Source organism: Epinephelus lanceolatus, chromosome 11 (assembly GCF_041903045.1).
Source record: "Epinephelus lanceolatus isolate andai-2023 chromosome 11, ASM4190304v1, whole genome shotgun sequence".
In the NCBI taxonomy this organism is placed as follows: Eukaryota; Metazoa; Chordata; class Actinopteri; order Perciformes; family Serranidae; genus Epinephelus; species Epinephelus lanceolatus.
In genome coordinates, this window is record NC_135744.1 from 5179759 (window position 1) to 5194506 (window position 14748).

At 40.1% G+C, this 14748-nt stretch overlaps 1 protein-coding gene across 3 annotated transcripts in view; it reads left to right on the top strand.

Annotated features, from left to right (window-relative positions):
* igsf9bb (immunoglobulin superfamily, member 9Bb) overlaps nucleotides 1–14748 on the top strand; it is a 277518-nt gene that overhangs the window by 81858 nt on the left and 180912 nt on the right. For all 3 annotated transcript variants that reach the window (XR_013492299.1, XM_033650284.2, XM_033650293.2), the window contains exon 2: nucleotides 10739–10930. Coding sequence is in view for 2 of the 3 variants with exons in the window: in XM_033650284.2 (XP_033506175.1) it covers nucleotides 10739–10930 (192 nt within the window). In the remaining variant the exon portion in view is untranslated. The remainder of the gene's footprint in view (nucleotides 1–10738; nucleotides 10931–14748) is intronic.

The window sequence follows — 14748 nt, forward strand, 5'->3', positions numbered from 1 at the left end:
AGATAACCTTGGCGAAATTACCCAAGTTATATAGACCGAAACAAACTTAAATATGAGGGGGCCTGATTCTCACTTTAATCTTTTGAAGTACACAGTCTAAGTATATAGAAGCTATTTAGTCCTCATCCATAAATCCCATGTCCAGCAAATCTTGTCTTAGTTCCTCCTAAAGGCTTGCAGTTTTTGTTTAAATCGTGGATCTGTCTCTGTGGGTGTCTGACCCTTCTTTGCATGACTGGCCTGCCAGGTTAGGCGCTTGGTCCTCTCCAGTCTGCTCTCCTTAGGTTTCACCACTGTCACCTGAAGCCCTCTCCTCGCCATGTCTGTAGTCACCTCCTCAGCCATGTTGTAAACACAGATCTCACCCTCGTAGAACACCCGTAATCTCGCTGGAAACGGTGTTTGGAAGCTTATTTTCTCCTCTCTCAAAACTTTTTTTGCCTCTGTATATTCCTTCCGTTTTCTCAATATCTCCGGAGAGCTCTTTTCCCCTCATACACCAAGCCTCTCTTCTATGGAGGTATTTTTGTGTCTTTTTGTTGCAATCATATAAAACTGTTTTGAGAGCATATTTCTTGAACTGCAATCAAAAATCAAGTTTGTAAGTAAAAATGTATGATCATTTTGCTTGTAAATCAGTCCTCTTTGCTTGCAAGTTAAAAAGTTTTGCTTGCAGATCAGTCCTCTTTGCTTATGAGTTAAAGTTTTGCTTGCAAGTTCAACTGCACTTAATGGGTGGGGTCTACGCTGATGGATGAGAGAAGAGTTTCTATTGGTGGGTTTGACGTGGCTCCATACACAGAGAGCGGGCTACACCCACAATTCCCTCTCTCCTACTGGAAATGCTTGACAGTCGGCATTACTGCTACACCCCGGGGCAACGATGGTAGTGACTGTTACACCGTCGTATAGTTGTGCCCTGGCTAAACAAAAGCAATCTACATGCACCAGTTTAAATAAAACATTCTTGCTATTATTTGGCACACGGACCCGTGTACTTCTGATACCATGTATTATTCTATGCGATTTGGCTGTTTGTTGTTGTAGATGGGATAACCACAGTATTTTATTATCTGTCTCCATTGTTTGACGTCAGAGCGACGGTAAATAGCTCTTTTCTAAAAGTTTACTAACTACTTAAATCCCACATCCTGTGTTAAATACAATGTATCTTAACTATTTTTACAATGAAGCTTGATTCTGCACTCTGCACTTAGCCTGTATGTGAATGTTTACCGTTGCTATGGCAACAAGTGACAGCTGACGTTAGCGTAAGTTAGCTTAGCTCAATTGTCCAACGAATAATAACCTATAAAATTCTAATTCAACATATTTAAACAAAATCAACAACAGCTACCAACAGTTACAGTCCTTACAACCGTAGCTAATGTGTTGTTATGGGTCAGAGTGTCAAAATTAAAGTAATAACAGTGTAAATCCCTGAGGAACTATGCTAGCATTAGTGACGGTTGCATCCACTCGTATGCAGTTACTTTACGTTACAGTTCCCTCAAACAATATCACAAAGCACAATACAAACCATATAAACAAGTTATCTATTAAGGGTACACTACTGATCAAATCTGAAGGTGCTTAGGTGACATTTACCCACCTGAAAGAATAAATGAAAACAAACTGTGGTTTTGCTGGTCTTCAGTAGCTTTACTCTAGGTGTAACTGCCAACTGAAGAACCAACCGTTTATATACCCAGATTTGCTAATGTGCCTTTACTCAAATCAGCTCTAATTTAAATTGAATGGGGGGTATCTGTATGGTATCTGTAGATACAAAATCGATATCATATGCATACAATAATGTCACAATTGAGTGGGCATTGCCACCTACTGCTTTGGCATGTGTATTACATCACTTGGTAGCGGGTTTTGCGGTTTCGTGTGGATATCATACTTTTTTTATCACACCACTCGTGTAGACGAATGTTTTTTGGAAACTGGAGGCCGAAAAACTTTGGTTTCAGAATTGATTTTCGCCACAGCTCCCCTGTGAACTACAGAACTCCCATGTTGCTTTGCAAGCGTACTAGGCTGATGAGTAGAATTTAAGAAACAGGCTAAATGACATGATGTTGCACACTCTTGTACAGTAGGTGGCGGTATGCACCTTTGAATTTTTTGCAATCCGCCAACCGAGAGAAGAAGAAAAAAAAATGCTTTGCAAGCTGTCATTCCGATTGAGACTGGCCAATAGAGATGTGTCTTACAGCTTTCAGTTTAGGCCCCGCCCACCAGGTTAAACTTTTTACTCGCAAAGCTTTTTGACTTGCAAACAAAAAAAATGACTCACAAACAAAACTTTAGGATTTGCAAACAAAACTTTTGGATTTGCAAACAAAACTTTTGGATTTGCATTTTTTAATCAATCATTTTTTTTACTTGCAATAAAACATTTTTTGATTGCAATATTGGTACTTTTGCTCTCAAATCTTATTTTTGATTGCAAAACCCAATCTGTTTGATTGAATAATAAAGAAACAAATGTAGCTCCATACTCTTCTATCTTAATTATCTCCTCTTTGTTTCTGAAACTCATGAATCTCACAACAATGGATCTCGGTGGGGAATCCGGGGGTGGGCGTGACGCTAGAGCCCGGTGGGCTCTCTCAATCCAGAGGTGAAGGGACGGGGGCAACTCCAGTTTTTCTCGTAGGAGCGCCTCAATAAAGTCAATCATCGATCTGGCGCTGTCATCCGCTCCCTCCTTCACCCTGTGAATCCTGATGTTTTCCTTCCTCGAGCGTCCCTCCTGATCCACCAACCTGTTTTCGAACTGTTTCTGTAGCTCCAGAAGTTCAAGTGTTGCACTCACACTCCATTCTACCCTCACTCGTGATAAAGACCCCAAGACACTTGAACTCCTTCAGTTGGGGCAGTAACTCACTCCTAACATGGAGGGGGCAATCCACCATTTGCTGGCACATATAATCTCAAATATTAAAGGAATTAATGTTTCCTCAGTGCAACCAATCAGATCATAAATTATGGGGTTAATTATTCGTTAATCCAAAGTATCTAAAGCTTCATGCCGATTTTTACAGTTTAAACTAAGATTACACATGATGTGCCATAAACATTGTAGTGGGACTGCTCTAACAAACTGACAGCTGTCCTCAGCATTTTAAAAGGACATGCAGAGGTTTGATTCTGAGCTGAGGGTGACCTGATGCTGCGTAATATTTGAATGAGTGCAAAAATTGCTGCTCTAAGAAACTACTGATGGCGCATAAAAGTGGTAACTTTAGATCATCCTTAGTAACAAACTAACATTTAATCGAGATTTAGATTCTGACATACAGAAAATCTCTACTAATTAATGTGCTTCATTACATGATTTGATACAGGCTGAATCAATGACAAAATGAAACGTTGTTTGGCTCTGTCAGAGGCAAGAGACAGAGAGAAACTCAGGGTTTGTTAGAGAAAACCAGCCAGCGAGCAGGTTAGGTTCACAGAGTCAGTTTTCACGGTAACTCACTCAGAGTTTAAGTAACCTTTATCCCTTATCTCAGGGTTAACTAACTCTGAGTTTTCGCTTAACCTGCTTTCTGAAACAGAGCTCAGGTCTCAGAGTTAGCAGAAGGAGACTTTAGGATGTGTTGGTGAATTGATGATTTCTCTGTACTGATAAGTGACACTTACTCATGTTATAATTGTTCATTATTCTTCACTAAATAAATGTAAGATGATAATAATAACAATAATAATAATAATAATGATAAATCCTTCATAAGCATTTGAATTGATTATTTGAGTTAACCCTTCATGGCTGGCCTCGAATGGATATTCATTTATTACAGCAATGTAATTAGTTTGGTCTGTTCCACAACAGGCACATTCTGGTAATTGCAAAACAGAGAAACAGGTGCTGGGATTGAATCTCAGCAGATTGTTATCCTTTAAGTGTTTGTCCTTTTAACAAGCTGTTCTCCCCAACCCTTTTTTCTGATGTCGCACACAGCACCTCTGCTGAAAGACATGTACTGTAGACTAAGATAGCCACAAGCATTACTGCCTCACAGTCCCATTCTGCCTTTAATGATTCTTGTGTTTATCTTCTTCCTCCTGTCTGTTGAAGCACTTCTAGACCATGTGTTATTGCATGTTTTACAAATTAAGAAAAAATAGACACTATTTATGTATTACATATTACAAAAATGGTGTGTATACACAACTCAAGTTCACTGCCTGAACTAGCTCACAGGCGCTGCTCCATTTGTATTGAAAGTGAAAATGAGCTGTTCATCCTGCTGGTTCTAAAAGTTTACATTCATTTGCAACAGCTGTTCTTCTCTGAACCTCAGAGAGGGGACACAGAATGATACAAACAGAAACACAGGCACACACAGGCATTTAAAATTTGCCCCCAACCCAAGGTGCCTGTGGTTTCAGGTCCCCACATTGTGCTGCAGTAAGGAGACATTGATAAATGATTGTCTTTTGGAGTAGTTTTGTTATTCCTCCATTATTTATGTTCATGTTTGACTTTGAAAATACTGTTAGTTTGTCTGCCGTTGTCTCCTAATGTTAGCCTTTTTAACCGTCAAAAACAAAACAAAACTGAAGCATCTTTCTGGTAATCCTAAACCCTCAGATTGAGCAAGTTTGATTTCTTACTTACTTACTTACTTACTTATCTTTTATTGTTGATGTTGCATTTTAAATGCTGATGTCCATTAGTTACTGTACATTTACAGGTCTTTGACTCTTTTGGCAATGCAGATTATTCAGACAGATTGAGAAAAGCTTCAAGACAGCCGATCAGGTTACACCATGCTTATATCCCCCATTAAATGTGTTTAGTACATGGAGTATTCCACGCTGCTGTCACATTTTTAGAAAGGGTTTCGTTTAAAACATATGGAAATGCATGGGGCTCTACCAGACTCAGAATTATGCCAGTCAAATCAGACTCATGTATGGATGCAGATCTTTGCACGTGAAGGAGGTGATGGACTGTGTTACATTCTTAGCGCTCTCAGAGTTAAAAGGTCAAGCCAAGTGTGTTCAGTGTTGGTTGATGTTTCGGCGGAGCAGGTTTAATGTTAGCTTGGCCGTCAGCGGCTAACACATTTCTGGATGGTGGAGTGTGAGGTGAGCCCTCATGTTCGTAGTATTCCCAGTATTTTATGCTTATATGACACTGCTTGCAAATCGCATGTCATATCCAAGTTCTCCTTTCCTTCCTTGTTAAAAAATCCAAAATAAGCCCAGATGTTTGATATAAACGCCGATGGCACATTTCTGATATCTTTGTGTGGTGCCTCCATCTTAATTTTGATGAACTTCCTGCCAAATGCCTCTGACTGAGACCTCTGCTGACCTCACTAAGAAAAAAAACATCAGCACCATTTAGTGGGCCGAAAAGCAATTTTATTATTCTGGTACCAAAAGTTAAAAAGTTTAAAATGTGTATATGCAAAAATTAATGATATATATATATATATATATATATATATATATATATATATATATATATATATATATATATAATAAAAGATACTTGGTGTCAGTGTATCTATACAATATCGCCACGCAAAATATCGCATTACTATGCTGTATCGATTTTTCCCCCATCCCTAGTAAATACACAGTGCTTCCATTAAAAAAAAGAAAAAAAAACATAGTCTGGTATTGCAGTGTTGTGGTTATCACTACAGCCATACTCTTAACAATCTCTGCTTGCACTGGACACACAAAACGCAAGCAGTCCAGATGGCCCCCACTTGGTATGTCCACAGACAGCAAAGTGATGATCTGGCATTGGACAGGCTTTGCTTCCCACATCACCCTTTAAGGTCCGGTGTGTAGGATTTAGGGTTATAATATATGGCAGAAATTGAATACAATATAAAAAATTAAAATTGTTGAGTTTTCATTATCATGGAATGAGCCACTTATATCTACACAGGGAGCGGGTCCTTTTCCATGGAGTCCGCCATGTTGCACCGCCATGTTTCTACGGTAGCTAAGAATGGACAAATCAAACACTGGCTCTAGATAGGGTCATTTGCTTTTTCACATTGGCCACTGTAATTAGCAGCCCATCCAAGGCAAGCCAAATAGTGTTGGAAAAACACTGATTTTTAACGTGAAACTACTTTATTCAATGTTTTTACCAGTTTAAATTCCACGGTCCATTTGTTTTTAAGAGGAAGCGACCTCTGTGGGTAATTAGGTAGCATCTGGATCTTAAGGGCCCGATCACACACAAAGTGTTTTATCAGCCAGAGGCGGCTTTGTGTAATTGTTTTTATTGAGAATGAAGCTTTTTGTAATTGTTTTTAATGAGAATGAAGCTTTTTGCTCGCTGTTTTTGCGTTGCTGTGTGCCTCTCGTTTCTGAACTCTAGCCACCTGGTTTTTGCCAATCAGATGATTTGAGAGGCTGGCCTTCTGTGGTGGTCATGACAAGTTTACAGTTGGTAAACAACAGAGGACAAACTGGTGGTAGTGGTTGCTGGATATCCAGAGCTATATAAGTTTACAAACAGCAGTTACCATGATCTCAACAGAAAACAGCAGGCGTGGAAGCATATAAGCGCAGTAGTTGAAACGGCCATCATAGAGGCGAAGCTCCTGGAACAACTCGTGGTGCTCCCCGTGATCCGCCCTCTTTTTAAGGGTCTCATGTACCCACACAGATCTCCACTTTACTGTGCTCAACAAAGTATTTGCTGACAGCCTCTCACCCTCAACCAGAGCAAGAGCAAGTACCTTCTGCCTGAACATTTTATGAACTAGCTACTAATAACTGTGAAATAAATGGATAAATAACTAAACAGTAGATTGATTACATGGGAAGCTTAGGGCAAGGCGATGATGGGGCACCTCACATTTTGAAATCTGCAAACCGCTTTCTGTGTGGTTAGTGTCTAAGTTATCAGAGAAAACAGCTGAGCATACATTAGCAGTAGCTTCAGTGACGTATCTGCGATGAGCCAAACACCATTAAAAAATACAGTGATTTGTAACATGAAACTGCTTTATTTAGTTAGAGGGAATCTCTTGCGCTTCAGCCCTTCCACAAGGGAGGTCGGTGCTTCTCAGACATTCTTCCACAGGGTTATTTTGATCTGCTTTATTTAGTGTTTTTACCAGTTTTAATTTTCTCATCCCTTTGTTTTGGAGAGGAGGGGACCAATGTGGAAAATTTGGCTCCAGGTTAAAACCTCCTGAGCAATGAACACTAGGAATCCTAACCGGGTGTTCACACTTTGCACATGGGACAAGTTTCAGCTGGTTGCAATGTGCAGTCCTTATTGCTTGATACCACTAAATCCTACGAACTGCTCCTTTAGTATAAATGACGCTGCACACTACTGCTTATTATTTTTCATAGCACAGGTTTATAAAAGATTTCTACAGCCATCTTCACTTGTGTGTGGGAAGAACTGATATTAATAAATGACTCCATTTTTTTTGGTTAGTCTCTGAAAATGTTTCTGCAGACTCACATTTATGCTGTAACATCAAGACTAGTGATTTGCCCTTGTCTTAGTTATTTGCAGGTGTAATAAAATCCTGTTGGTTCCTTGTGCACACAAAGCCTTCCCCTGTTTGACTCTTACTAATGAGAGGCAGTGCAGGCAGCAGACCATCTTCTGTGTGCAGGAGAAACTAGCTGCCTGCATAGCTTTCTTACAGGCCACAGAGGGACGAGCAGTGAGTACATCTGATTAGCTGTATCGACTGGTAAAATGCTATCACGCCGGGTTTCCGCTCATAAAGCCAAGCTACATAGTAATTAGCTGGGGATCGATGTGGCAGTCCTGCAGCTAGTCCACAGACACACAGTTGCATTGGGACTGCTTCATCACTGAGCTAACAGAGTGGATTCTTTTTGTTGAAGGTTAAAGGTTGAGGTCTTATTAAGCATCAGGTGCATAACTGTCAAATGACCTCTCTCATGTTTTCATCTGACCACATTCTGTCAGATGAATTAAATGAAAAAGACTTTGTCAAGATAAATCAGATTTATGTGTCTGCAAGGGCTGTTAATCTTTCTTTTCCCACCCATTGGCCTTGGCTCTGTATTGGATTTGTTACTGGCTGTCTTTGCTGTCCTGAGTGATGGAACTTGTAGCTTAGCACATGTTTGTGTTATCACACACAAACACTCACTTCCTGGGTGAAACTCAGTTGCTTTCTAAAGACCCTCTTGCTATATTTCTTTCTAATCTGAACCATCTCCAATGTGCATCGTGGCATTTCTGTTAAACGAGAGGAATCAGCTTACCACTTCTGCCTTGTTTACTTTAAATTGACTGATGTCACGATAGCCTAAAGATTAGAGAAGCATGCTTGTCAATGAAAGGTGAGGAATGGAGTGTCAGCAGTGGCTCAAACAAATATAAAGCTGGAGTTGAACAGGTGGCTTTACCCCCCCTGCCTCTAGACCTCTGTTAAGTGCCCCTAGAGGAAAAGTTAATCTTTTTGGGAAAACCACTTATTTACCTTCTGACAGAGAGTCAGATAAGAAGATAGATAACAGTCTCAGACATGAGAATGTTGTTGATCTTCGCATCTAACTCTGCTAGAAAGTGAATAAGCATATTTCCAACAATGCTAAATGATCCCTTTAAGCAAAGCACTTATTCATTGCTGTTGTTGACTGAGCAATAAAGGAAAGCTGTTGTAGGTCTTGTGGTTGTCATTAGTTATTTTCAAATCCCTAACAAATAACCGTAAATAGTAATTTTTTTTCTCTATTAACACTACTAATTTCATTCATTCATTCATTTTCCGTAACTGGCAATCCTGTTGGGGGTCTTGGTGGGTTAGACCCTATCCCAGCTGACATTGGGCGAGAGGCGGGGTACACCCTGGACAGGTCACCAGACTATCACAGGGCTGACACACAGAGACAGACAACCATCCACACTCACATGCACACCTACACTCAATTTAGAGTCACCAGTTGACCTGCACGTCTTTGGACTGTGGGAGGAAGCTGAAGTGACTGGAGCTCCACCCAAAAGGGCTCCCCCGCACCTGGTTTCCAACCCTGCTACAACTGTGGACAACAATGCTAACCACTACACCGCCACTGTACAAAAAAATAGAAAATCACACTTGGCTTCTTAGGTATGTCAGTTTTAGTTAATTTCATTTTTTCAGTTTTTTTTAATTCAAGGACTTTCAATGACCTGTGTACATTTATGCATAAAGAAATTCAGCAGACTCATCTAACAAAAAGTTTTGTTTTTTTTTATCATAAGTGTGTTTTAGTTATTCAGGCAGGGCACATGGTTTCATAACACAGTTAAATTTAAATTCGTCAGCAATTTGCTTACCTTGGTACAATTCCGACCAGCAATGTATTGACGTCAGGCGACTTCCCATGCTATTTACTTGAAGCCGGATGTCCACTGGAGCCGTTGCGTGCACAATCCGGCTGAGGCGCGGGTGCTGGAGCTAATCGCGTACATTCATGTCAATGGAAGCTGCTCCACCAGAAGCGGCTCGGCGCTACGCTCCGCAAAAAATATGCGCCGGGTCTATTTTCGACAGATGTGGCGCATCAATTTGCACAGACCTATGAGTCAAACAGGAAGTCAGGTGCAGAAAAGATGAGAGTATCCGGTCAATTTTCAAATTAAAACACCTATGAAAACTCCTGATCGTATTTCACATCGCTACATCACCATGACGTCAAAGTGGTTGGCCCCAGGCCTGAAGGGGGTTGTTGATGATGCGTGAGAGTTGGCAACCCTGGTTAGTGGCTTCAGTTTGAGCTGCAAAACCCTTTCAGCATAGTCAACAATGCTAAAGGGGTTTTATGACACAAAATTGAGCCGCTTACTCACTGGGGCAAGGGCACAGTTTTTTCACAGCAACCCTTTTGGGTTGGGCCTGCGTTAAGTTGTTAGCGGTAATGGCCGAATAAGTGTAGCTGCTAGCTAGCTAGCTCCTATTGAACCCGGATGGTGCACAGTGCAGTAAACTGAAGAGTAGCAAAATTAGCCCTATAGACTGACATGTGTAACGGGTCACAAATATTCTCAACAGTTAAGTGATTAATGGTTAACCACTGACATCCCTAGTCTGCCTATATGTCTTTTCTTCTCTTTCCTTAATGTTCTGTGGTTACCACGGTCGTGAAACACCTGGAAACGTCAGAGTTAGTCAACATCATTGAAACTCTTGGAAAAGTCATGGAATTTGGTAATGTGTGTTACAGTGATCTTCAGTAACCTTTCACGTAATGTTACATAATGGCAAATTTTTGCTGTCAACTTAACTTTGTTCTTATATGTGTCAAAGTGTGACTTTTATTTTGGTTTGTTTATTGTCATGCACGCTTTGTCATTTTCTCTCTCGGTTTATCTCTTTTTTCCTGTCTGACAGTTATGTTTGAATAGAGTTTGAATCTGATTTGTTTGAAAAATGCCAGGCAAGGGGGGAAAGAAAAAAAAAACTTTATTATGGGTCCTTGAACAGTCATGGAAAAGTTTGGAAATTTTTGTCCATGAAAATGTGTGGGAACCCTGGGGATCATCATAAAGGCACTAATGTAATCACTGAATGTGTGAAGACTGTAATTGTGTGAAAATGCTGAATAGCAGTTGCACTTTGGAGTATGGAAAATTGAAATTAAATCTTGAAGTGTTGTTTTTCTTTACACTGGAATCTAGCTGAAATGTGTGGATTTAAAATAAACCTACACATAAAGATGTAGATTAATAACTGACGTGGCTAACTTGTGATTGCTGTTACTGCAGGTGCCCACGGAGTGCGAGAGGAGCCCCAGTTTGTGACGGCACGTGCAGGAGAGAGCGTCATCCTGGGATGCGACGTGTCCCACCCCCTGAACGGCCAGCCCTATGTGGTGGAGTGGTTCAAGTATGGAATGCCCATTCCCTTCTTTATCAACTTTCGCTTCTACCCTCCTCATGTGGACCCGGAATATGCTGGTAAGATGGTGAAAGCAGTCACATTCACACTGTAAACAGTGACTTGATAGGCTGAGAACCAAACTTTTACTGCCTGCTCTGGTTGAAACTTTTACACCTGTTGAATCTCTGACCACAGTCAGCATCACTGATGGGTGCGGTTGGAACTGTGTCCTTTTGCACCTATTATTACATTCAGTAGTGAGGTCACAGTGTATGTGCACACCCTTGAGTACACCTCTACGTCACTGCAGGGAGGTGAGAGGTTAAACCACCAGCAGAAACAAATGTTTTAGCTGATATTAGGTTTAAGAGTTGAGTTGAGTTGAGATGTTAGGTTGTTTTTTAAGGGTTTTCACAGTCATCTGCTGAGGGAAGAAAGTTTCTCTGAGCTCACCTTAAATCTTAACCTGGACATATTAGCAGGATTTATGATATCAGAGTTTGGAAGCCAATTGTGGTCCAGTATGAAACTTACACATGTTCTGTGGAAATTTGAAGCTTCCAGTTGGGCTGAACGATATAAGAAAAACATGCGATTAGGGCTGCTTGATTATGGCAAAAAATAATACTCACAATCATTTTCATTGTTATAGAAATCACAATTATGTAATGATTATTTAACATGATTACTCATTGAGAGCATCTTGCACTTATTGAGCATTAATTCTGGTGTTTCTTTTCAACACTGAATGTCTTTTAACTTAAATCTAATTGAACTGAAAAACTATGAAATAAATGAGAATAAATAGATAAAAGTGATAGACTGTGATGCAGTGTAAGGAGTAGAGGGGACTTTACCTTGTTGTGCTTTTATTACTGGGTCATACACCACTTCAAGTGCTGGAACAAATTGGTTGTGTTGCTTTGAGGTACAGCCATGACCATGTTACACATCTTGCACGATTGTAGTTTGTTCCAAGTTCAACTCCACGAAATCAAAGTGTTTCCACACCGCACAGTTTGTTATTCCTTTCTTCTAGAACCAACATCTCTCTTTCTGCCGTCTTCTTACAAGCTCTGCAGACAAAGTTTCATAACAACGGTAGAGGCGATGCATCTTGACTGGCTGTTTTCAGCTCGCACTTAAACTTCTGTTTGAACTTTGGGGGGAGGGGCCGAGCACATCCACTGGGAAAGGGTGCACTTGATTTATAAAATAAGAGACATACCGGAAACAACATTGGTAGACTCGTCGTGGGGCACAAAATCGTTTTATCTTGATGATCTTGTTTTGAAGATCGAGGGAAGCAAAAATCGTAACGGACAATAAAATCTGATTAATTGCCCAGCTGTACATGCAATATGTAATAACGTTGTTGAATATTGCAATGATGATATGACTCACAATAAATGAGCAATAAAATAGCATTTTAATTTCAGTTTAATGTTTTAATGTCTTTCTGTTTGAGGTTTGCTCTGCTAATATACTGTAGACCCCAATCACTGAATAGCTTATACACTAGGGATGCACCAAATATTCGGTAACCGAATATATTCGGCCGAATATTCCACATTCGGTATTCGGTGGAATAAGTGAAAAGCAAGGCCGAATAATAGCAGCGTGTTTTGAAAACGCAATCAAACAGCTTGCGGTGACGGACGGAGTAAAATGTTGGCAGTGTGACGATATTTTACTCCGTCCGTCACCACACTCGCATTTGCGACTAAAAATAGTTTTGTGCGGACAAAAAAAATCATTCAGCATGTCATCAACCAGCAGCAGAAAAGAAACAGCGAATCCCACCTGTTGTGGGTTGAACGGGGGTCACAGACACGGACAGGAATACGTATTCCTGTCAAATACGGCGGCGCATGATAACGGCTTACCGGCGACGGAGAAGTCCAGCTCCAGGTGAATAACTTGTTGTCATGACTGCCCAAAAGTACCTGAACAGCCGAGCCGTGGCGGCACACAGTATGTGGTGTATCAGAGGAAACGAGCCGTTCACATTTCTTTCTATGTGGCAGGTAATGGGCCACAAACCTCACCGCACTTTAGGGACTGTTCTTTACTTATGAAGGGACTTGTCAGGGGAGGAGGGTAGCTGGTTGATTTTTATTTCATTTATTTATTTTATTTGGATCACTTATTGATGCTGTTTTTGAAGTATGAATAAGTCAATAAGTAATTTATTCCATTGAAATATCATTGATGTATTATAGAAAAGTGATTTATCTTTTTATAAATGACAAAAGGCACATCTGCCTCATTTTTGCTGTGGTATCCTGATACTACTCAGAACCATGATATTTTCATTGGTATCGTACCGTGGGTTCCAATTTTGGTACCGTGACAACACTAATCTGGAGGGGGTTCATCTGCAAAAACTAATGAAAAACTAAAAAAACAGTATTCGGTACAACGGTATTCGGCCAAGCGTTTAATATTATTCAGCTTCGGCTTCGGCCACAAATTTTCATTTCGGTGCATCCCTATTATACACACATAATAACAATGGAAATGTAGTTTATCTTTGTTTACAGTCAGTGTACAAAATATGATAGAAATGTCACATGTTGTTATTTTAGGGAGCACCAACATCATCTACCCAGTATAAGGTCAATCAGATGTGATATATGATTTGTGATAATCATGTTCATGTTATTCGCAAGGTCAAGAAAGTGTGATCTTGATGCCTATTCCTTCCATTCCTTGAATAGCACCCACATTAAACGTGTTACATATTACAAATACCTTGGCATCTGGCTAGATGTTTTACTGTTTGACATCTTTTACTGTTTTTATTGCTGTTTATAATACTTGATAGACATTGCTGCTACTTATTTATTTTTATGAACTTTTTGTCATCACTTTATTGCAGTTATATATTTGTATCCCTCTAGTCCATTGAATGTGAACTCAGGGAACTGCTGTAAAAGAGCTTAATGCTCAGTCAGTTTTCCCTGAATAGATGATGATGATGATGGCGATGATAATCCCACAGAAAAATAATTTCTCTGGATAATTCATAAAAATTTAGATTTGAATTTAGATAAATTACTAAATAAATTTTATATTAACGCATTTTGAAAAATATGCTTATTCTCTTGAGACAAGTTTTTTATGATTTCCTTTCAGTCATTGAGACTATGAAGAAAACATAAAACAATAAAAAATCAGGTTTTGCACAACATAGATATGAACGATAAGAAAATGGTGGCCGCTGGTAAAAATGTTTTTTCAACAGGCCACATTCTGTGAACAGTTAACATAATTGGGTCATCGTCGAAATAAGTCAATACAGTATCGATCAGCAGCACAATCACATTGTTACAATGTAGCCTTATCGGGGAACAAAAACACGGCGTGCCCCCTGGACGGCAAAGCACCATAGTGACTGACATGAGTGAATACAGCATCTACTGTCACAGCAGATGTTGTGATGTAAGATAACAGGAATGTCTGTAGTATTATCCTACACATTCTTGAATTCAGGTGTATTATATGTTATTGTCCACTGGCTGTTCCTGGTTCCCTCTGTGCCACTCTGCTGTCTTAACTAAGAAACGGTAGCGCACCAAACTTCAGTGAGCCGGGGATGAGAGCAGGTGGGCAGGCGGACAGGTGTCAGATCTGTGCTGAGCACCAAATCAGAAACACTGACACATGACAGACAGTATGATAATAACATCCAAAACACAAGTTTCACTCTCGGTGGTCTCTGTGACATCCTAAGAAATACTTTCAAAACTAGTCACCCGATGCCACTGATTCAACACGGAATGGTTGTTCACAGTCACTCCCTCACATCTACATCCAGGCACTAAGGGAAGTTAAGCTCCATCTGATTGGTCAGATATATTAACATGCAGTGCTTGAATGCATTGCACATGTA